Source organism: Rhinopithecus roxellana, chromosome 5 (assembly GCF_007565055.1).
Source record: "Rhinopithecus roxellana isolate Shanxi Qingling chromosome 5, ASM756505v1, whole genome shotgun sequence".
NCBI lineage: Eukaryota > Metazoa > Chordata > Mammalia > Primates > Cercopithecidae > Rhinopithecus > Rhinopithecus roxellana.
Genome location: NC_044553.1, coordinates 89,521,509 through 89,545,179, shown reverse-complemented (window position 1 = coordinate 89,545,179; position 23,671 = coordinate 89,521,509). Strand labels below are relative to the sequence as shown.

Here is a 23,671-nt window from a genome sequence, read left to right as displayed (position 1 = left end):
TCCCCTGTGTCAATCGGCTTTCCAGTCCTTTTGATCTTTGCTCACAAATTGGGAGAAAACACCAGTCCTTCTGATGCATGGCTATCTTCCTGAAAAATTAATTTGATGGGATAAAGATTAAAAGTAGCCTTCTGGGCTGGGCGCGGTGGCTCAAGCCTGTAATCCCAGCACTTTGGGAGGCCGAGACGGGCAGATCACGAGGTCAGGAGATCGAGACCATCCTGGCTAACACGGTGAAACCCCGTCTCTACTAAAAAATACAAAAAACTAGCCGGGCGAGGTGGCGGGCACCTGTAGTCCCAGCTACTCGGGAGGCTGAGGCAGGAGAATGGCGTAAACCCGGGAGGCGGAGCTTGCAGTGAGCTGAGATCTGGCCACTGTACTCCAGCCTGGGCAACAGAGCGAGACTCCGTCTCAAAAAAAAAAAAAAAAAAGTAGCCTTCTGACCCTCAAAAAAACTCTTCACCTTTGCTATAAATATCCTTGCATTCAAAATACTCATTCATTCAAAAAGAGTGTTGTGTGCTTATGATGTGTAAGGCACACCACAGCTGTGATTTCTACACTGCTAATAGAAGACAGCCCTTAGGAGCCTGAAGCTACTCTGAATTCTCACTATATTTCCTCATAAGATATGGTGAAGGAGTATGCCCTACTATCGCCAGATATTGTTTCCTGGGGGCACTTCAGTAAAAGGTTAATTCGAGCCTGTATCTCCCTTATTAGAAGACAGTACTTTTCCTGAAATGGTGCCAAGTCTCAATTTGCTACATGTTCTTTTTAATGTTTTAACATTTTACTTTCAACAGTGTTCCAGGCACAAGCAGCCCTGAATTAATTAAATTAAAATTTAACATCACTGTGAGATAAAAGTCTTTCATGGTGCCTACATAACGGATGAACTTTTGCCAGATTGCTTCTCTCACAACACTGCATATTCCGAAACAAGATCCGGGTCCACAGGGCTGACTTCAAGAAAGATCAATGGCAAACAGAAAGATGAGGGAATGCATATTTATTAAGCAGCCAACCACCATTCAGGCAGTTTACCAATAATGCCTCACTTACTCCTCACAACCACCTTGGGCAGCATGAGTCTCGTTTTACAAAAAGGGAAACTGAAGTTCCAAAGAGGTTTAAATAACGCATCTCAGTTCACAAAGCTAGGATTATCACCTAGACTTGAACCTAGACCCTTTCCTACAATAAGTTAGTTCCCCAAAGATGGAGGAATGAGTGTTCAAGGACACGGCAGCCAGAATGCTACCAGTTTACCAAACCCTTCCTTACTATTCCGTGACTGACATGACTGACATGGCTTCACCAGGACACAGCATGAGTTGCACAGGGGGGCCCAGGGAAGCGTCTTGTGCCCAGCTCCCCAGCCTGGCCAGCCTTCCTGAGGAGCCCAGAGCCCACAGCCGGCCACTCCGCCACACCTCTCCCTATCACCAACCACAGTGCTGCTGCAGGCCTGGCTGCTCCCCTCATTCTTCTCTTCTCCGCTTTGCTTTCTCACCACCTTCAGTCTCCTCGTAATTTTTAGAGTATTTGCAAAAACGTAAATCACCCCCAGCACAGCATGAGCGAGATTGTGGTTAGCTGTTCTCACCTGCACACATTTATGGCTAACGGCCACAACAAGGAAGTTACCAGCTTTAGAGCCAGATGGGCCTAGGGTCCCACCCCTGGCTCTCTCTGCTGGAGTGGGCAAGTTACTTTGCCCTCAGTTAAAAGTAAACATCTCTTGGTTTTGGTGTTGGGCATGTGGCTTAAATGAGATGCCATGTGGTACACTGCCTGGCACACCAAAAAACCAACAGACATCTCTTCTTCACTGATTGCTAACCTATTTCTTTACCAGCAGAAGCAACTTGAGTTTCTCCTCCCAAATTCTTCTAGGTCCACAGCCATTCCAGAAAAATGTTTCTTTACAGGCACACTCAATTTTATCACTGGTATTTCTATTCACCCAGCTGAATTTTTCAAAGGATGCAGATCAAAATTTTCCAGCCAACCACACACTAGAGTCATGTAGTAACTTCTCCCTTCAACTACCTTTTAAAATTCTATTTGGTATCAAAAAGAATTAAAAATCAGGAAAGGAATATAGGAGAAGAAACCTCTAGTCATGAGAGCTCCCTTCTACAGAGAGAGATGACAAATTCTCTGTCTCCACTCTGAGTGAGAAAACATGCCAACCACCCAAAGCAACTGTTCCTAGCCTTTGGAGAAACTCCTTTGAGAGCCTGATGAAAACTCTAAACCTTTGTCCAGAAAAGTGTCAGTCTGCACAGAAACACAAAATACTCCCTGGAATTTCAAGAGGGTCAAGGGCCCTCTAAAACTCACCCATTGACCACAAGATAAGAGCCATCAACAAAGAGCCATCTGGGATACTCTTTAAACTGGTAAAATCCTCAATTCAGATTGTTTCCTTAAGGTGCAATAAACTTAAAAGCCAATGAAAGACCTCAAGAAGGTACACTAAGAAAGAAGTTTCTCATTCAACTTTTCTTTTTTTTTTGAGATGGAGTTTTGCTCTGTACCCAAGATGGAGTGCAGTGGTGCAATCTCAGCTCACTGCAACCTCCGCCGCATGGGTTCAAGAGATTCTCCTGCCTCAGCCTCCCAAGTAGCTGAGATTACAGGCACCTGCCACCACACCTGGCTAATTTTTTTTGTATCTTTAGTAGAGATGGGGGTCACGCCATGTTGGCCAGGCTGGTCTCGAACTCCTGACTTCAAGTGATCTGCCTGTCTCGGCCTCCCAAAGTGCTGGGATTACAGGAGTGAGCCACCACGCCTGGCCCTCTTAACTCCTTTGCTGGTTCAAAATAAAATGCTGCAAAACTCACATGGCTCAAAACCCGAAGAGAAAGTTCTCTCTTTGAATCTAAATATCAAAACAAAGCTGTGTTCCAGACCAGTGTGTGTGCTGGGGAATGGGCAAGAGAAATGGAGGCACAAAAGTATTAGTACTCTATTTCATACTGTTCGATATCATTCTTTTTAAACATCTCTATGTCTGTATATGTTTTAATGTTGTATAATAGGACAAATATAAGGAAAGTGCTGAAGTTATATTCTCTGATAGAAATAAGCAATTACAAAAACGTTTGAAGATCCTGTCCTGGTAAACAACTTTCTCTCTTTCTCTCTTTCTTTCTTTCTCTCTCTCTCTCTCTCTTTCTTTCTCGATCTTTCTTTTTGAGACAGGGTCTCACTCTGTCACCCAAGCTGGAGTGCAGCAGCGTGACCTTGGCTCACTGCTGCAGCCTTTACCTCTTGGACTCAGATGATTCTCTCACCTTAGCCTCCAGAGTAGGTGGGACGACAGGAGCATGCCCCGACACCTGGCTAATTTTCCTAATTTTTGTAGAGACGGAGTTTTGTCATGTTTCCCAGGCTGGTCTTGAACTCCTGGGCTCAAGCGATCCTCCCACCTGCAGCCTCCCAAAGTGCTAGGTAGGATTACAGGTGTGAGCTACCACGCCCGGCCTAACAACTTCCAAATTAAGTTTACCTAGGCTGGGCAAGGTGACTCATGCCTGTAATCCCAGCACTCTGGGAGGCCGAGGCGGGCGGATCACCTGAGGTTGGCAGTTTGAGACCAGCCTGACCAACATGGTGAAACCCCGTCTCTACTAAAAATGAAAAAATTAGCCAGGTGTGGGGGCACATGCCTGTAATCCCAGCCACTCAGGAGGCTGAGGCAGGAGAATCACTTGAACCCAGGAGGTGGGGGCTACAGGGGGCTGAGATCACACCATTGCTCTCCAGCCTGGGCAACAAGAGGGAAACTCCATCTCAAAAAAAAAAAAAAACATGTTTATCTAATAATAATTTTACCTGGTAAGGCTCCATAAATGGAATTTCCCTTGAAAATAATTACATTAGCCACTTTAACTTCTGATTCCAGAAACAACAAATCTGTCTCAGACTGACATTAACTAAACAGTAATGCTGAGATTGTTCCATAAGAACTAGTTTCTCCTTTTTGCTTTAAAAGTATAATTCTCACAGTTGTATATACTCCATATTTTTCTTCCTTAAATGGAAAGAATCCATGTAATGTGTTAAAGGAACAAAAATCAACTAAAAGACATTAGTAAACATTTCCCATAGCGCAGTTTTCCTATCATTATAGTAGTTAATGTTCTTCAACTCATACAATGTATCTAGCACTAGACTAAATGTTTTACCTGCTTTCTGGAATTTAATTTGAATCTATGATATGGCTTCTATTACTCTCCCAGTTTTAGATATAAGAAAACCAAGGCTTAGAAGTCAAACAGCTTCTGGCCAGGTATTGGTGGCTCATGCCTGTAATCCCAGCACTTTGGGAGGCCAAGGCGGGTGAATCACAAGGTCAGGGGTTCAATACCAGCCTGGCTAACATGGCAAAACCCCATTTCTACTAAAAATACAAAAACTTAGCTGGGCGTGGTCGTGGGCACCTATAATCTCAGCTACTCAGAAGGCTGAGGCAGAAGAATTGCTTGAACCTGGGAGACAGAGGTTGAAGTGAGCCGAGATAGCATCACTGCACTCCAGGCCAGGTGACAACGCAAGGAAAAAGAAAAAAAGAAAAAAAAGTCAAATGACTTCTAATGGTGAACTCAGAATTCAAACTCTAGGTATGTGTGACCCCAGGGCTTACATTCTTACTGAAGGAAACTATGCTTAATTCTACTGTACCATAAAAATAAGATTCCATATAAGTTTTCAAAAAAATAATCTTCAGATACAAAAGGTAGAAAACCATTTCTAAGTATTAAAAGAGGATGTCATCACTTGCAAACGAAAGAACTACTTTAGCCTATTCGAAATATCTAGAACCTTTACTGATCTTTTTCAAGCACTACAAAATCTAATTACTATTATGAGCCAGTATTATTATAAAATGTAAGTTTTACAAATCAGAGAACATTTGCCCATAAAACCCTGCTCTGAAAGTCCATTATAATATTCAGATATGCTATTCTCTCTTAAACTATATAAAGTCTGGTGATCTGATTAGCCTATCAGTCCTCAAATACGCAGAACAGAAGGATTTCACTGGACTTAACGTCTTAACTTTTGTAAAATGAAAGCGATGAATTTGCAAACTAAAAGGAATCACTCTAAGTTTGTCATCTATAAAATCCACTCCATTCTCTCTATAGAAGATACCACTTATGTCTTTTTTTTTTTTTTTTTTTTTTGAGACGGAGTCTCGCTCTGCCACCCAGGCTGGAGTGCAGTGGCCAGATCTCAGCTCACTGCAAGCTCCGCCTCCCGGGTTTACGCCATTCTCCTGTCTCAGCCTCCCGAGTAGCTGGGACTACAGGCGCCGCCACCTCGCCCGGCTAGTTTTTTGTATTTTTAGTAGAGACGGGGTTTCACCGTGTTAGCCAGGATGGTCTCGATCTCCTGACCTTGTGATCCGCCCGTCTCGGCCTCCCAAAGTGCTGGGATTACAGGCTTGAGCCACCGCGCCCGGCCACCCACTTATGTTTTTAACCTGAAATGTGCAGAATTACCAAAGCACAAACCCACTCAAGATTTTAAGTGAACACTCAGCAATGTGATCCTTTCAAAACAAAAAGTTTTCATTAAAGAAGTTTATAATTTTGTGTAAATTATAAGTTAAAAAATTGGCATTAAAATTTTATTTTGAATAAAATTGGCCTGGGTTTTGAAAACAAAAAAAAGGGGGCTTAAATATTTATGAAGGAAAAATAAAAGCCTTTATTACTTATTAGTCAACTAAGTCAACCTAAATGTGAACTAAAAATGTTCATTCATTTACTAAGAAATATTTATTGAATGCCAATTATGTACAAGGCATTGTTCTAAGCCCTAGAGATAATAAAAACAAGATTTCTACAAGGAAGAAGACCATATTTTAATGGGGAAGGGGAGATATATCAGACAAGTGAATAAACAAAGATAAAATAATTACAGATTATAAGAAAGCAGCAGAGTAATAGAAACTTCAAACACTTTTTTTCCCAGGAGACAAGAGTCTTGCTGTCACCTACAGCAAGCAATCCTCCTTCCTGTCTCGGCCTTCCAAGTAGCCAGGACACAGGTGCATGCTACCATTTCCAGCTAATTTTTTTATGTTCTGGTAGGAACAGGGGTCTCACTATGTTGCCCAGGTTGATCTTGAACACCTGGCCTTAGGAGATCCTCCTGCCTCCTCCCAAAGTGCTGGGATTATAGGCATGAGTCACTGTGCCCAGCCAGAGACTTTTTTTTTCTTTTCTTTTTGAGATGGAGTTTCGCTCTTGTCGCCCAGGCTTGAGTGCAGTGGCATGATCTCGGCTCACTGCAACCTCGGCCTCCAAGGTTCAAGTGATTCACCTGCCTCAGACTCCTGAGTAGCTGGGATTACAGGTGCACAGCACCATGCCCAGCAAATTTTTGTATTTTTGGTAGAGACGAGGTTTTACTGTGTTGGCCAGGCTGGTCTCGAACTTCTGATCTCAGGTGATCCATCCACCTCAGCCTCCCAAATGCTGAGATAACAGGCATGAGCCACCGCACCCAGCCCAAAGACTATTTTTTAAACTCATCAAGGAAGTCCCCAAGGACGTCCCACTGGAGCTAAAACTTGAATGATAAGGAGTTGGGAAAGAAAATTCTAGGTAGAAAAAGGACCACCTCATTTTATGAGAACATTCATTTGGCACTTCAATATTTATATGCTCTGTCTTGCATATAAATATTGCATATAAATATCCAGGTTACATACTGGACGGATGCACATTTTGATGAATGTTGTTTATGCCTTACAGTGTTTTATGGTAAGGGCAGATGCATATGTGCACGCATAGCAGCTAACACAATACTCAGAAAATAGTAACAACACAATTCCCATTTAGTCTAAGCCAAAAGTTCTTAACTATAGAGAGACAGCGTGAATGGAAGGGTTGAATCTTTGAGAATCTGATGAAAGCAATGAATTCTCTCCTCCAAAAAAGAATGCAGGCCGGGCGTGGTGGCTCAAGCCTGTAATCCCAGCACTTTGGGAGGCCAAGGTGGGCGGATCACGAGGTCAGGATATCGAGACCACCCTGGCTAACACGGTGAAACCCCATCTCTACTAAAAAATACAAAAAACTGGCCGGGCACGGTGGCTCAAGCCTGTAATCCCAGCACTTTGGGAGGCCGAGACGGGTGGATCACGAAGTCAGGAGATCGAGACCATCCTGGCTAACCCGGTGAAACCCCGTCTCTACTAAAAAATACAAAAAAACTAGCCGGACCAGGTGGCGGGCGCCTGTAGTTCCAGCTACTCGGGAGGCTGAGGCAGGAGAATGGCGTAAACCCGGGAGGCGGAGCTTGCAGTGAGCTGAGATCCGGCCACTGCACTCCAGCCTGGGGGAGCGAGACTCCGTCTCAAAAAAAAAAAAAAAAAAATACAAAAAACTACATGGACGTGGTGGCGGGCGCCTGTAGTCCCAGCTACTAGGGAGGCTGACGCAGGAGAATGGCGCGAACCCGGGGGGCAGAGCTTGCAGTGAGCTCAGATCCGGCCACTGCACTCCAGCTTGGGCGACAGAGCGAGACTTCGTCTCAAAAAAAAAAAAGAGAATGCACATACACAGAAACTTTACATATAATTTTAGGAGGGTCTAGAAACCCTGAAGCCCATCCAGATGCACACTGTCCCAACCAGAAATCCATGAACCCTAAGTTAAGAACTTTTTTTCTTTTTTTGAGACAGAGTTTCGCTCTTGTTGCCCAGGCTGAAGTGCAATGGTGCGATCTCAGCTCACTGCAACCTCTGCCTCCCGGATTCAAGCCATTCTCCTGCCTCAGCCTCCCAAATAGCTGGGGCTACAGGCGCGTGCCACCATGCCCGGCTAATTTTTGTATTTTTAATAGAGAAGGGTTTTCACCATGTTGGCCAGGCTGGTCTCAAACTTCTGACCTCAGGCAATCCGCCCGCCTTGGCCTCCCAAAGTGCTGGGATTACAGGCATAAGCCACAGTACCCTGCCAGAACTAAGTAATTAATTCTTAACGGGATGAATATGAATGCAAGCTTCTATCCTACTTTTAAGTGATGAATATATCAAGTACACTGACTCTCGATTTCTTTTTTTTTTTGAGACAGAGTCTCACTCTGTCACCCAGGCTGGAGTGCAATGATGCAACCTCTGCCTCCCAGTTCAAGAGATTCTCCTGTCTCAGTCTCCCAAGTAGGTGATTACAGGCGCACATCACCATGCCTGTCTAATTTTTTTGTATTTTTAGTAGAGATGGGGTTTCACCATGTTGGCCTGGCTAGTCTCAAACTCCTGACCTCAAGTGATTCACCCACCTCAGCCTCCCAAAGTGCTGGGATTAAAGGTGTGAGCCACCATGCCTGGCCAGTTTCTTTTGGCCCACATAAAACTCTGTACAATAATTTTATCTATGCTACAGAAGCAAACTATTAGGGTATATTAAAAAATATATATTCCTGCCTAAAAGTGAATGAAATATCTCTTCATTAAAACAGGGAACAATCTTTCACACATAAAAATACAGAAGAATCTCCTGAACCCAGGAGGCGGAGGTTGCAGTGAGCCTAGATCGCGCCATTGCACTCCAGCCTGGGCAACAAGAGCAAAACTCCCATCTCAAAAAAAAAAAAAAAGGAAAGAAAAACATAACATAGTTTGGCACTTGCTTTTGTGCAAGATCTTAAAATTGCTTCCCCCAAAAAAAATTATTACCACACTTTTTCAAAGGGTCTAAAACTGAACTTTAACATCTATTAACATATAGATGTTCTTTAAGTTCAAAAGTAAAGCTTATGGTTATTTTTTAAAAACACACACACACAGCCGGGTGTGTTGGCTCATGCCTGTAATCCCAGCACTTTGGGAGGCCAAAATGGGTGGATCACTTGAGGTCAAGAGTTTGAGATCAGACTGACCAATATGGTGAAACCCTGTCTCTATTAAAAATACAAATTCAACTGAGTGTGGTGGCGCACACCTGTAATCCCAGCTACTTAGGAGGCTGAGGCAGGAGAATGGCTTGAACCTGGGAGGCAGAGGTTGCAGTGAGCCGAGATCGCACCACTGCACTCCAGCCTGGGCAACAAAAGCGAACCTCCATCTCTGAAAACACACACACACACAGACACACACCCCTTAGATGCCTAAAGAACATACATCATTAATCCAAGGTACAAACTAGATCAACAGATCTTAACCCATTTCAAGTCAGATACACCTTTGAGAATCTGAAAAATGCTATTGATTCCCCATTTTTAAAATGGATATACACATACAAAATATTCACATAATTTTAGGCTGCTCACTGCATTTTAAATCCAACCAAGGATTTAAGAATCTCTATATCTACTATACAAGAATATAATGACTGGTTGCTTCTGGGAAGGGAAACCAGAAGAAGGGATGGAAGGTTTTTCACTACACATCCTTTCGTAACCTTTGGAATCTGAACCATATGGCTGTATTATCTATTCAAAAAATGAATAAATAAAAAATAAAAAGCATTACACTAAATAACATGGCAAGATACTAATACAGTAGATGAAACTCTTCAGGTGAAGATATTTAGAATAGCTATTCTATTAAATTCACCATACTTAAAAACTGCTTCTTTCAATTTTTTCGGCTGAAAAACATTTGTGGCTGCAAAAATATGCTCTTCATAATTTTCAGAGAAATTTCCAATTTCCACCTTTTTACTAGGAAAATATAAAAATTTCATATTATTCATATTCTAACTTCTGAAACCCCCATTAAATAACAACAGCTAGTATTTACTGAATGTAGCATTGTCACATCTATTGACTATTATCATCATCATCATTTTACAGACAAGGAAAACCAAAGCTTTCAGCAGTTAACTCATTTGTCCAAGGCAACCCAGCTAGAGGTAAGCAAGGACTCTTGTGGACCAACAAAGCCCAGGCGACACTGTACCACAACATGGAGCGTAGTAAACACTAAAATCGATGACATTATTCCTTAAGAGACTATTCTTTTTTGAGACAGGGTTTCACTCTGTTGCCCAGGCTCAAGTGCAGTGGCACAATCACAGCTCACTGCAGCCTCGATCTCCTGGGCTCAAACTATCTTCTCTCAGCCTTCCAAGTACCTAGGACTACAGGCATGTACCACCACACCCAGCTAATTTTTTATTTTATTTTTTTTTTAGAGATGGGCCTGCTATGTTGCACAGGCTGGCCTTGAACTCCTGGGCTCAAGTAATCCTCCCGCCTCGACTTCCCAAAGTGCTGAGATTAAAGGTGTTAGCTACTTACTGCACCTGGCCTCTTAAGAGACTATTCTTATCCTAACTAGGTTTTAGCGTATTCACTCGTTATAAAAATCTGGTATTATATTGCATGTGCCTGCTTTACTATACACAAAGCAGATATAGACGAAAAACAATTAACCAACCCAATCATTAAAAAGGCACGAAAACGGCCAGGCATGGTGGCTCGCGCCTATAATCCCAGCACTTTGAGAAGCCGAGGTAGGCAGATCACCTGAAGTCGGGAGTTCATGACCAGCGTGACCAACATGGAGAAACCCCGTCTCTACTAAAAAGACAAAATCAGCCGGGCATGGAGGCACATGCCTGTTATCCCAGCTACTCAGGAGGCTGAGGCAGGAGAATCGCTTGAACCCAGGAGGCGGAGTCTGTGATGAGCCAAGATTGTGCCATTACACTCCAGCCTGGGCAACAAGAGCTAAACTCCGTCTCAAAAAAAAAAAAAAAAAAAGGCACGAAATCTAGTTTCAAATTATAATTTTTAAAGTTCTTACAAGTTGTCACCCTAAAAAGTAAAAATGTAAGCTGAACCTTAAAACTATGGTGGGTTTTTTTTTAAGTGTTTTCACTAGAGAAAGAGTATCAACACCAAAGAGGCAAAGGGTTTCTTTCTGCTAAATGGGACCTCTAGTCATCATAGTTGCAAGAATATCTAAAAGTGAATGTACAGACTATCTGCAAAATGCCTCGGAAATGTATAATGAATTGTGAGACAAGAAATAACAATAGCAGCTGAGCACAGTGGCTCACACCAATATCCCAGCACTTTGGGAGGCCTAGGTGGGTAGGATCACCTGAGGTCAGGAGTTGGAGACCAGCCCAGCCAACATGGAGAAACCCAGTCTCTACTAAAATTACAAAAATCAGCCGAGTGTGGTGGCAGACATCTGTAATCCCAGCTACTCTCAGGAGGCTGAGCCAGAAGAATTGCTTGAACCTAGGAGGCGGAGGTTGCAAAGAGCCGAGATTGAGCCACTGCACTCCAGCCTGGGTGACAGAGCAAGACTCTGTCTCAAAAAAACAAACAAACAAAAAAAGAAATAACAATGCTCCTTTCACTATAATTCCATCTTCAAAGAGGCAGTATTTTTCAAAAAACATTCACCCAAATTTAAACTTACAGAATCACTTAAAGTCAATGCAAGGAAATGAGGCATGGGAGGTTGGGGTGAGGAGAGAACATAAATCACCCAACCAGGTGGTCCTACCACTGATTATTATCAACATAAATTTGTGTGCGTGTGTGTTTGTGTGTCTGCCTAAGTGTTCAGTTTGACTGTCATATTCAACAGCTTACCTAGGTAACAATCAAGGCTTGCTTCATGTCCTGCTGTGCAAGTGTAAGGAAAGTATCCAAGTCTTTACTTTCTTTTTTTTTTTTTCTTTTGAGACAGAGTCTATGTCTATGTATGTCTATGGTGGCACAATATGAGCTCACTGCAACCTCCACCTCCCAGCTTCCAGTGATTCTCCTGCCTCAGCCTCCTGAGTAGCTGGGATTATAGGTGCACACCACCACATCCACTAATTTTTGGATTTTTAGTAGAGATGGGGTTTCACCATGTTGGCCAGGCTGGTCTCAAACTCTTGACCTCAAATGACCCGCCCCCTCTGGACCTCCCCCAAGATTTTACTTTCTTTTCAAGCAAGTAAGGCACTAAACCTCTACTAGGTTTTCCCTATCAGTGGATGAGTAAGAATCTTTTAGACTCAAAGAAAAAAATGTTTTTCTTTTGAGACAAAGGTCTCACTCTGTTAGCCACACTGGACACAGTGGAATGATCACAGCTCACTGCAGCCTCAACCTCCTAGGCTCAGGCAATCCTTCCACCTCAGCCTCCCAAGAAGCTGGGACCACAGGCGCACACCACTACCCCTAGCTAATTTTTACAATTATTTGTAGAGATGAGGTCTCCCTATGTTGCATAGGCTGGTCTCAAACTCTTGGGCTTAAGCGAGCGTCCCAACTCAGTCTCCCAAAGTGCTGGAATTATAGGCGTGAGTCACCATACCCGGTCTCAAAAATGTTAAGACTCTCTAAAAACACTTTCACGGCCGGGCGCGGTGGCTCAAGCCTGTAATCCCAGCACTTTGGGAGGCCGAGACGGGTGGATCACGAGGTCAGGAGTTCAAGACCATCCCGGCTAACATGGTGAAACCCCATCTCTACTAAAAAATACAAAAAGCTAGCCGGGCGAGGTGGCTGGCGCCTGTAGTCCCAGCTACTCGGGAGGCTGAGGCAGGAGAATGGTGTAAACCCGGGAGGCGGAGCTTGCAGTGAGCTGAGATCCGGCCACTGCACTCCAGTCCGGGTGACAGAGCGAGACTCTGTCTCAAAAAATAAATAAATAAATAAATAAATAAATAAATAAATAAATAAATAAATAAAAATAAAAACACTTTCACAAAAGCATACAAAGATGGAGAAAATGTAAATGTCTATCTTTGCAAAGTTCATCCTATAATTTCCTAACACACAGATACGGAAAAAAAAACAGGTATATTTATACAGAATTACAGGTGGTGTTGCTTTCTACAGGAAATAACATCAGTGATACAGATTTCAAAACCCCACCTATTAGACATAGGGCAAAATAGGCTGGGTGCAGTGACTCATGCCAGCACATTGGGAGGCCAAGGCAGGTGGATCATCCGAGATCAGGAGTTTGAGACCAGCCTGGCCAACACGTCTTTACTAAAAATACAAAAAAATTAGCCGGGTGTGGTGGTGGGCACCTGTAATCCCAGCTACTCAGGAGCCTGAGGCAAGAGAATCACTTGAACCCAGAGGCAGAGGTTGCAGTGAGTTGAGATGGCACCACTGTACTCCAGCCTGGGCAACAAGAGCAAAACTTGGTCTCAAAAAAAAGAAATAGAGCAAAACAAAAACTTCTCCTTCACATTATGTTGCAGTTTTGCAAGCGAACAGACTTTAAAATGCTAAGAATTAATGCAGTATTTATAAATCTGTCAAAGACTTTGATGCATATAATAGACAATCTGATAATGCATATGCACAAAACAAGTGGTTATTAATGAGTATCTGAGCATTCAAAAATGACATATTAAAAAGACGAGTTATATAATCATTCTGTTTCTATAATTATCGTATTTAAACTCCCCTGAAATTAAAGACCTTAAGGACACCTCTTTTACTTCATTATTTAAAACAATTCACAAAATTCAACCACATTTTATATTGTACCCCAAATAAAATTAACCCAATTTAGTCAAAGCAATACCACAGAAAATTAAATCAATAATTATCCTTTAGCATGCATATAGTGTTTATCCTGGTTTCTCTTAAGGCAATGGCCAAAAAAATAAAATCCTAGAAAAGAAATTCCTCCTATATTTTCTTTATATTCCATAAATTACTTCCTAAAAAATCAAGAGCAAATATACATTACTGAAGTCTATTGCTGATTATACATCCTTATGTTATTCTATAGACAGAGATGGATACCTAATTTATAGAATACTTTCCAGAATATTTATCCAGAATGTGCTTACTACCTAACAATCACTGTTAGTCAATCTGGAATTAGGTTTGTGAGTATATAGTCCTGTTACTCTCCAATTCTCTCATGCTGGCAAAATATACAAGGTCAAAAAATCACACTCTTGGAAAGCAGAGTTCTTGGAAAACTGGCAATACTAGCAGACTTCACTTTTAAAAGTGAGAAAAGGATATAGAAATGGCCAATTAGCACAGGAAAAGATGCTCAACATCACTAATCATTAGGGAAATGCAAATCAAAATCACACTGAAATACCACTTCATACCCATTATAATGACTATTATCAAAAAATTAAAAAGCAGAAAATGAGTGATGGTGAGGATATAGAAAACTGGAACCCTCATGCATTGTTAATGGGAATGAAAAATGGTCCAGTTGCTGTGGCAATATGTATGGCAATTCCTGAAAAAATTCAACATATGATCCAGCAATTACACTTCTGGGTATATACCCAAAAGAAATAAAAGCCAGAACTTAAACAGGTATCTGTATGTCATGGTCACGGCAGCATTAGTCACAATAGCCTAAAGGTGGAAGCAACCCAAAAGTCCATCAATGAATTAATGGATTAAAAAATATACGGTATGTCTAGACACTGAAATTATTCAGCCTTCAAAAAAGAATGAAATTCCGACACCTGCTACAACAGAGATGAACACTGAAGACACTTGACTAAGCGAAATAAGCCAGTCACAAAAAGACAAATATTGCGTGGCATCACTTACAGGAGGTACCTAGAGTAGTCAAATTCCTAGAGACAAAAAACAGAATGATGGTTGCCAAGGGCTGGGGGCGTGGAAACAGGAAGTGAGTGTTTAATAGGTACAGAGCTTCAGTTGGGGAAGATGAAAAGGTTCTGGAGATGGATGGCAGGGAGGGTTGCATGACAATGTCAAGGTACTTAATGCACGTTTCAACATGGTTAAAATGGTAAATTTTTTTTTTTTTTTTTTTTTTTTTGAGACGGAGTCTCGCTCTGCCACCCAGGCTGGAGTGCTGTGGCCAGATCTCAGCTCACTGCAAGCTCCGCCTCCCGGGTTCACGCCATTCTCCTGCCTCAGCCTCCGGGGTAGCTGGGACTACAGGCGCCTGCCACCTCGCCCGGCTAGTTTTTTGTAGTTTTTAGTAGAGACGAGGTTTCACCGTGTTAGCCAGAATGGTCTCGATCTCCTGACCTCGTGATCCGCCCGTCTCGGCCTCCCAAAGTGCTGGGATTACAGGCTTGAGCCACCGCGCCCGGCCCTAAAATGGTAAATTTTATGTTATGTATACTTTACCATAATTTTTAAAACTGAGAAAAAAGACATTAAAGCATTAAAGAAAAAAAGACATTAAAGCATGTGTCCACAGGAAGGGGAACATTACACACCGGGGCCTGTCATGGGGTAGGGGGAGTGGGAAGGGACAGCATTAGGAGATATACCTAATGTAAATGACGAGTTAATGGGTGAAGCACACCAACCTGGCACATGTATACATATGTAACAAATCTGCCCATTGTGCACATGTACCCTAGAACTTAAAGTATAATTAAAAAAAAAAAGAAAAAACAACAAACAAAAAAGCATGTGTCCAAATTCTTCTCATGCATGCTTTTCACTACCCACAAAACTAATACCCTGACTATGAGTGATCAGTGAAGTCCTAATTTAATTGTTTATCATAAGATCCAAGAAATTAGTATAAGTTTTTAAATTCCTTCTAATCCTAAAAAAAAAGTTTAACTGGCTTCCTCAGAATGAAGTCCTTCACAGATATAGACGTTAACAGCTATTACATATCTACTTCAGATTAAATAAATTACTAAACATCAGTGTCTCCCAACTTTGTATTTCAAGCATAGTTCAATCTAGAGTGTTTCCTTCATTTTCTTTCCAAAGCCTCATAATGACTATTTTCATTTTTACCAGCAAAATCTCTAGTCAAAATTGTCTCCCCCAAAGTTCATAGGAGCTCATCTTTACTGACTGGTAGATAAATCATCTTTACAGTAATCGGTATTCAGTTTCCAAAAATTTTATATAAACATTGGAATCTTATACATGAATCTCTCTCCCTTTCTAAAAAAAAGTATTCATATGGAAAAAATAGAAGCTTGAAATACCCTAAGCTAAATTTTGAGGATCTTTTCCGGTTACATTCCAGTTTTTCTTATATCTTCTGAATTCACAAACTGTTACAGAAATAAGTCTGCAATAATGAACTAGCAAACTAGGTTGCCTGGTTTCCTCCAAGCCACTAAAGCTCATTGTGTTGTTCATATCCTCTTTCTCCCATTCTTCAGTATTAAGCACATAAACATCCACCTTCAAAGGTAAACTCTGATAGTTTCCACACTATAAAAGCTATGTTCTGATATTTTTCAAACAACACCTGTTCATGAACAGGAAGCAAACATGATGCAAATTAAAAGGGACAAAAACTAACCACATACCCAAACAAAAGTTGAAATGCCTAATTTAGAAAAACCTCTTCATATTAAAAACATGTTGGCCAAGCATGGTGGCTCACGCCTACAATCCTGGCACTGGAAGGCCAAGGCAATTCAAGACCAGCCTATGCAAAACCCCATCTCTACAAAAAAACGGAAAAATTAGCTGGGTGTGGTGGCATGCTCCTGTAGCCCCAGCTACTTGGGAAGTTCATCCCAGCTACTCGGGAAAGGAAGGATCACTTGAGCCTAGGAGGTAGAGGCCACAGTGAGCCTCAACCTGAACTTTCTTTTATTTTTTTCTCCCGAGACAGAGTCTTGCTCTGTCACCTAGGCTAGAGTGCAGTGGCACGATCTTGGCTCACTGCAACCTCCACCTCCCAGTTCAAGCAGCTTGAACCTCAGCTTCCCGAGTAGCTGGGATTACAGGTGCCCACCACTGCACCTGTCTAATTCTTGTATTTTCAGTAGAGACGGGGTTTCACCATGTTGGTCAGGCTGGTCTCGAACTCCTGACTTCATGATCCACCTGCCTCGGGCTCCCAAAGTGCTGGGATTACAGGCGTAAGCCACTACGCCCGGCCTCAGCCTGCACTTTCACTCTGTCCCCACTGAACTCTAGCCAGAGTGACAGCATGAGACTATCTCAAAAGAAAATTTTAAAAAAACCAAAAAACTTGTTTGTAACAAATTTCAGGCCAGGCGCGGTGGCTCACAACTGTAATCCCAGCACTTTGGGAGGTCAAGGAGGGCAGATCACTTGGGGTCAAGACCAGCCTGACCAACCTGGTAAAACCCTGTCTCTACTAAAAATACAAAAATTAGCTGGACATGGTGGTGGACACCTGTGCTCCCAGTTACTCGGGAGGCTGAGGCAGGAAAATAAATTGAACCCAGGAGGTGGAGGTTGCCGTGAACCAGCCTGCGCAACAGAGGGAGACTCTGTCTCAAAAGATAAAAGTAAAAATTAAAAAATGAACAAATTTCAAAGAAAAGATCATACTAAACAAGTATGATCATCATATACCTTTTCTACTTGTACTATCTGAAAACAAGAGTGCATGTAAACAACTATAAATGGACAATGTTTTTCTTGATTTTTAAAAATGAATTCTTCCAAATACCACTTTCTATATGTAAATTAATGAATGGTACCATCTCCTCTACTAGGATCTACTTCCTAAAGCAGCATAATCTGTAGTTGTCATTGCATAAAATGTATCCACCTAAATGTCAACAGAAGAAAAAATGAAAAACACAAACGCAGATATCTTAAAGTTTTTCTAGTACTTAGTTTACCTACTCATCAATGTGAGATATTCTCCTGATAATAAGTTTCTTTTAACTTGCCCAAAGACAGACTAAATTGACCCTTTAAAAAGGAGAGTGGGTATATCTGGTCACACATTAGGAACTTCAATGTGTGTGAAGTATCCCATCCCTTCAATTTGCAATACATATAAAACTCTACAAAAAGGATATTATATATAGATGTAGAAAGATCAATTGAAAAAGAATGAATGCATCACCTGGTCATGAGCCTTACCTTTTAGCAGCGGCAGAGGTGTTAACTCAATAGGCTTGCCTTGAGACCTAAACTGTGAGGAACTTTGTGACCTCTTCTGTCTGGCTTTTCTGACGGACTTCCGAGAAAATCCGTCTACTTTATCCACTGATGGAGGAGTAGTTGGTGCTGAGGACATATCCCTACTGAAGAGAAAGAAGTATTATAAACCCATACATTCCCAAGGTGGAAGCATACATGTGAGTTACACAAATTCTAAAATTCCCATATACGATGTTCATGAAAATGCGAATATGTGCTAAAGAAAATAAAATCAGTTAAGAAAAGTCTTATCTTGGCCAGGTGCAATGGCTTACGCCTGTAATACCAGCACTCTGGGAGGCTGAGATGGGTGGATCACTTGAGATCAGGAGTTCAAAACCAACCTGGCCAACATGGTGAAATCCCATCTCTACAAAATTACAAAAATTAGCTGGGCACGATGGCAGGTGCCTGTAATCCCAGCTACTCGGGAGGCTGAGGTGGAGTGGGCCAGGATCCTGCCATTGCACTCCAGCCTGGGTGACAGAGTGAGATTCTGTCTTAAAAAAAAAGGGCTGGGCCCAGTGGCTCACACCTGTAATCCCAGCACTTTGGGAGGCCGAGGTGGGCAGATCACTTGAGGTCAGGAGTTGGAGACTAGCCTGGCCAACATGGTGAAACCCTGTTTCTACTAAAAATACAAAAAGTAGCCAGGTGCAATGGCTTGCACCTGTAATCTCAGCTACTCGAGAGGCTGAGGCAGGAGAACCGCTTGAAGCCAGGAGGCAGAGGTTGCAGTGAGCCAAGATGGCCCCACTGCACTCCCACCTGGGCCACAGACCAGGACTCCACCTCAAAAAAAAAAAAAAAGGCTGGGCACGGTGGCTCACGCCTGTAATCCCAGCACTTTGGGAGGCCAAGGCAGGTAGATAACCTCAGGTCAGGAGTTCGAGACCAGCCTGACCAACATGGAGAAACCCCATCTCTACTAAAACAAACAAACAAAAAAACACAAAAATTAGCCAGGCGTGGTGGCGCATGCCTGTAATCCCAGCTACTTGGGAGGCTGAGGCAGGAGGATCACTTGAACCCAGGAGGCGGAGGTTGCAGTGAGCCGAGAGTGCGCTACTGTACTCCAGCCTGGGCAATAACAGCAAAACTCCTTCTCCAAAACAAAAAAAGAAAAGAAAAGTCATATGTTAATGGGAAAACATGAAAATTTGGTGAAAATAATATAAGTATCATGGAAACAATATCAGAACTCTAATGTATTGTGCCACTCCATTATAAGCATTAAAGATATTCATCGAGGCTTAAAGAAATCTATGCTGCCTGCCCATTTTCTAACTGCAAAGCTCTTCACATCTTCAAGTAATTTTTGGAGCTATTCTGTGGCTGGAAAACTTCCATCGATACATTTTCCCAAGATATTTAATATTATGAATGGGTTCTAGAGTTAAAACCCTTAGTGTACTTCAAGAATCTATACCAATGTATCAGAGCAAGGTGAAATTTACTACTACTGAAACTATCTAGGCATAACTTTTAATGGGATGTGCTATGTAAGCTGTGATAAACTATACCACACTGCAAATGAGGACAGGCTAGATTACTTTAAACAAAACACATAAAAGGCATAATTAAAACATTTCAAAGAAGTCTTCTTTTTGAATGAAGCCACCTTACGTTATTAAAGCTTAATAAAAACTATGAGGAAATCAAGCACCAAAGTTGAACTAAAAACATAAATTCACAGCCTACTGAAACAACCAAGTTGAGTTCCCTTGAGGTTTAGACCTTGAAGTTTAGTTCATCATCAAATACCAATTTTCATTCCATTAAACTTATGGAACCGAACAGCACTTTTGCATTGTTTAACCCTCTTGAGTTATTAAAATGAAGGCTATTTCCTGAAAGTAACAAGCGTTAAGCTTAATTTCATTCACCAATTTAAACAGATGCCATCATTTCCATGGCACTGAGGTTCCATGCAAGACTAATGGCAGACTCGGGATAGAAATAATGCATATGGGGGAAATGCTGAAATGCAATTACTCACCTGTCATTCCAATACACAAGACAAGCGGTTTTTAACTTCTAAATAAAAGAGTAAGGGAATTTCTTCGTGAACACGTGAGAATAAAAAGTTACCTGGATTACGTGGATTTTGACAATGAAAATATAACAAAAATATTTAAAAACACATACACACATATGATGTTGACGTCCGGAATTTGGAAGTCTTCTTTGGTTTTCTTAAAAAAAAATAAAGTTTTTAAAAATCCACCTAATTTAGCCTTAATATAATGTGATGGATTCAAAACAGAATCACAAACTATGAATGACTATAGATGTTAAGATCACTTTAAAATATCAAAATGACTGCATCAGCCAAAAGCTCCACATCTTATTTGTACGTTGTAAATTTAGGGGCTGATTTTCCAATCGGGTATGTGAATTATTTAGACTTCATTCTAACTCTTAACACTACAAAATTTCAGTAAATCCTCTTCCTCCATCGCTCTTTTTGTCTCTTCTTTATAACCTCATCTCTCATCCCTACAGACGATATATAGGTAGCTTTTTAAAAAATCATTTACCCCTTATGCCCGAGGCCCAGAATAAGTGTCAAGGATCGCAACCCTGAAGCATTGCAAAACTGAACGTAAGGTAACAGCGGGTCCGTGCAAAGCCCAGGGAAACAGGTTTCGCCCTGGGCCAGGGCGCCCGAAGCTTTATCATCCTCTAATCAGCAGGCACAGGGCATTTCCATGCCTCAGGATAATCCAAAGGGGGTAAGGGGAAGTAGGGAAAGACAAGGAAGGGGTTTGTCTTTGGGGATGCTTACATACACCCTTTGCTTCTAACCCACACCCCAAGCCCTGGAGAAGATAAGCTGCTAGAGAATCCTCCTCACACCAAACCCCCTTTATTCCCCGCCCCCGCCAGTGGATAAAGGGGGGCAAGAAAACGCCTCCAATCCCAGAAGGTAGAGAAAAAGGGGGGAGGGGGCAGAGTGAATGAGAGGTATCATCAGAAGCATTTGTAGGTAAATCAGACAAGTGGGACGGGCGCTCCCGCTCCTGCACCCCACCCCACCGCACCCCTCGCCTGCCCGGCCAGGCCTTCCCAAGGCCGGTGCCCCATAGGTCCCCCAGGAGGACCGGGAGGAAGAAGAGAAGCGGGCGAGCCGCGGTGCTGGAGGGACGAAGTTACCTTGAAGCTTCTGGGGAAGAATCCGAAGATGATCTGTGGCTTGGAGGGGCGGGAGACGGGCGAGGGGGCCGCAGCGGGGGCGGGCGGCGGGACCGGGACGTGCAGGGGGAGGTCCGGGAAGCTGCGGGGAGCCCGGGGCGACGGCTGTCCGGTGCGGGGTCCCTCCGGTTCCGCGGCGGCGGAGCCTCTAGGCCTCACGGCCGGACCCGAACCTCAGCGTTCCGGTGGCGGCGGCGGCCTCACGATCCTCCCCCGCGGGCCCGTCCCATCAAATCGGCACCGACCCCGTTGCGGCTCCGCCGGTGGCTCCTCGCTCACATTCCTGGCGGGCGGCGCCTCAGCTCGTTGCCCCGGACCCGGCGGCGGCGGCGGCGGCGGCGGCGGCGACGTGGGGAGGGGGGGAAGGGAGGGAGGAAGACTGGATCTGCAGCGGCAGCAAGAGAAGGGGACAGGAGAAGGAGGAGGAGCCGCAGGAGCTGGAGCCACCGCTGCCAGAGCCACCTTTCGCTACCCACGGTGGGTCCCCGTCAATGCCCCTTTCTCTCTCCTATTGTCAATATCACCGGGCGGCTGAGTCCATGGCACACGCGCAACCGAACCTTCTGGCCAGCAGCGCCCGCCTCCGGCGCCCGCCCACTGGAGACTTCAAACGGGAAGCGAGGCCTCATTGGCCAGTATCCGCCTTCACTCCCCTGACAGCACGTTCGGTTGAGACCTGATCAGGGATTGGCGGCAGGAGGGCGGAGAAACAGGAGAGTGGGAAGAGAGGAGGTCGAGGATTGGGCCGAAGCGTAAGGGACCCGGATGCAGCCGCGATCTCTGGCGGTGCGGCCGCCGCTTCCGCCCAGCGGTGGGGAAGGCTGAAGTGGGAAGCCGCTGGGCCTGAGAGGAGCTGTTAAATTCCGGGAGGTGTAAGACTAGCAGATCAGTTGGCTGGCTTTCCGTGCTGTGCGGAGGCTTTGGCTGCGGTCGTCTTGGACCAGAGGGTTCCAAGGGCATGGGTCGGCTAAGGATGGGAGATCCCCCGAGCCTTGATCCCGCCCTGCAGCTAGTGTGGCCCCTCAGGGCTTAGAGGAGCCCCACTCTGGACGGGACCCTGCGATGCGTAGACAGGAATAAGACCTCCGGCCCGCGCCGGTGCGCCACTGGTTGTGTAAATGGGTCCCTTGAAACCCCCAGCAGTCGCTCTCCGCTGAACCTTCGAATTCTCTCACCTCGTCTCCTTTTTCTTGAACGTCTGTTTTGAATATCAGACCCCTGGAGCGTTGAGGCCAGCGCTTGTTTAGTTAATGCAGGTGGGAAAACGCTGTCGCCACAGCTTGCAGTCTGTTCATTCAGAAAATCACCCCCCGCCCGGTCAGCCGACTGCTCAGAGCTCGGAAAGACCCAGCTCCAAACTAGGAGTTTCGAGATTTTAATTGGCAAGTTGGACTCGAAAGAGTTAATGGAGAAGACTACTTAAATCTATCTAGAACAAGTGATATTTGGAGATGTGTTTGTACGCTTGGTGAATGCAAACGGCCAAATGGTACATTTCCAGATAATATTCCTGGATTAACGTATTTGAATGCATCCTACATACATTTTTTGAGAGGAAAAAAGAAATTATTAATGCTAGCTACAAACGTCAGAGTACCAGTTGTTCAAAACTTAGAAAATGGAGAGGGGAGGGAACAATAAAAATTTAACGTTCATATTTTCTCAACTCAGAGATAACCAACTACAGTATTTGCATACTTCCTTTTAGTAGTTTTTCTTTTTATATTAATAATGTGTGTCGATCTGTAGCCTAGTTTTTTCCCTCAGCATTATATCATCTTTTCGATACGTTTAGGGAATAGAGCTATATATAAATAACTATATGTACCATATGTACAAGTGACAACGAAAAATGCATTTGCATTTCTCCTGTTTGTGTTGTTAAACACTAGAGTTTTGAAATTTTCTTTGCACACTCCCAGAAATGGCTCTTGAGTGGAAAAATAATTTTGTGCCATGAAAGATAAAAATATTCCTGCTTTGAACTGAAATGGAAAACGACAAGATGACTCTTAGATGGAAGCAGGCTCCCCCTACTGACTCCAGATGATTGGCCACTGTTATGGCGAGTGCCCACGTTTCCCGTGATAAAGTTCATTACCACTAAGTATGAACTATGGAATACCAGCAGTCTAGTTCCTACCCTCAAGAACCTTAAATTTCCATATCTCAATATCCTGTACAGTCTTCATGAAAGTTCAGTGTCCCACCCAAGGACTTGTTTCTTCAATCTTTGATTGAGGGTAAATGCAGAATTAAAACCAAGGAAGATTTTGAAGCCAATTCAATTTCCCTTGGCAACAGTTGAACTGTTAAAAGCATAGTGCACGTTTGAAATTCTCACAGCTGTTGCTTAGAACATGTCACAGAGTGGGGATTTTGCTTGCAAATTATGGATCTCTATAAAGACAATTCATTTCAAAGTCATTTCACTTTCTATAAAATGGCTGAGCAACTGAAATGAGCAGGTTTTTTAAAATGGAAACATCCTTGCCTATGTGAGAAATTGTTCTCTGGACCAGTAATTTCTCCCATGTATCCCAGGGGTTTGGGTACTCCAAGAATAGCGCCAGACAATCTATTTGGGATGCAGTAAAAGTATTAGGAAATATATTTACGTTTAATT

General features: G+C 43.2%; 2 protein-coding genes across 5 annotated transcripts in view; one reads left to right on the top strand and one right to left on the bottom strand.

Moving 5' to 3' along the window:
* Positions 1-21,617, bottom strand: part of PPP2R5E (protein phosphatase 2 regulatory subunit B'epsilon) — a 179,705-nt gene extending 158,088 nt beyond the window's left edge. For 3 of the 4 annotated variants that reach the window (XR_004057310.1, XM_010378099.2, XM_010378100.2), the window contains exons 1-2: positions 21,007-21,617; positions 17,791-17,954 (exon numbers count right to left, since the gene is read on the bottom strand). Coding sequence is in view for 3 of the 4 variants with exons in the window: in XM_010378099.2 (XP_010376401.1) it covers positions 17,791-17,947 (157 nt within the window). In the remaining variant the exon portion in view is untranslated. The remainder of the gene's footprint in view (positions 1-17,790; positions 17,955-21,006) is intronic. The other variant, XM_030930572.1, reaches the window with a different exon arrangement.
* Positions 21,009-22,898, top strand: LOC115897511 (glycine-rich protein DOT1-like). Its single transcript, XM_030930573.1, has one exon. The coding sequence runs from the start codon at positions 21,035-21,037 to the stop codon at positions 21,578-21,580; it is 546 nt and encodes a 181-aa protein (XP_030786433.1). The 5' UTR covers positions 21,009-21,034; the 3' UTR covers positions 21,581-22,898.
* Positions 22,899-23,671: the final 773 nt, after the last annotated feature.

Coding starts and splice junctions, on each gene's coding strand:
- LOC115897511 (XM_030930573.1), top strand. CDS start 21,035: ATGATCTGTGGCTTGGAGGGGCGGGAGACGGGCGAGGGGGCCGCAGCG.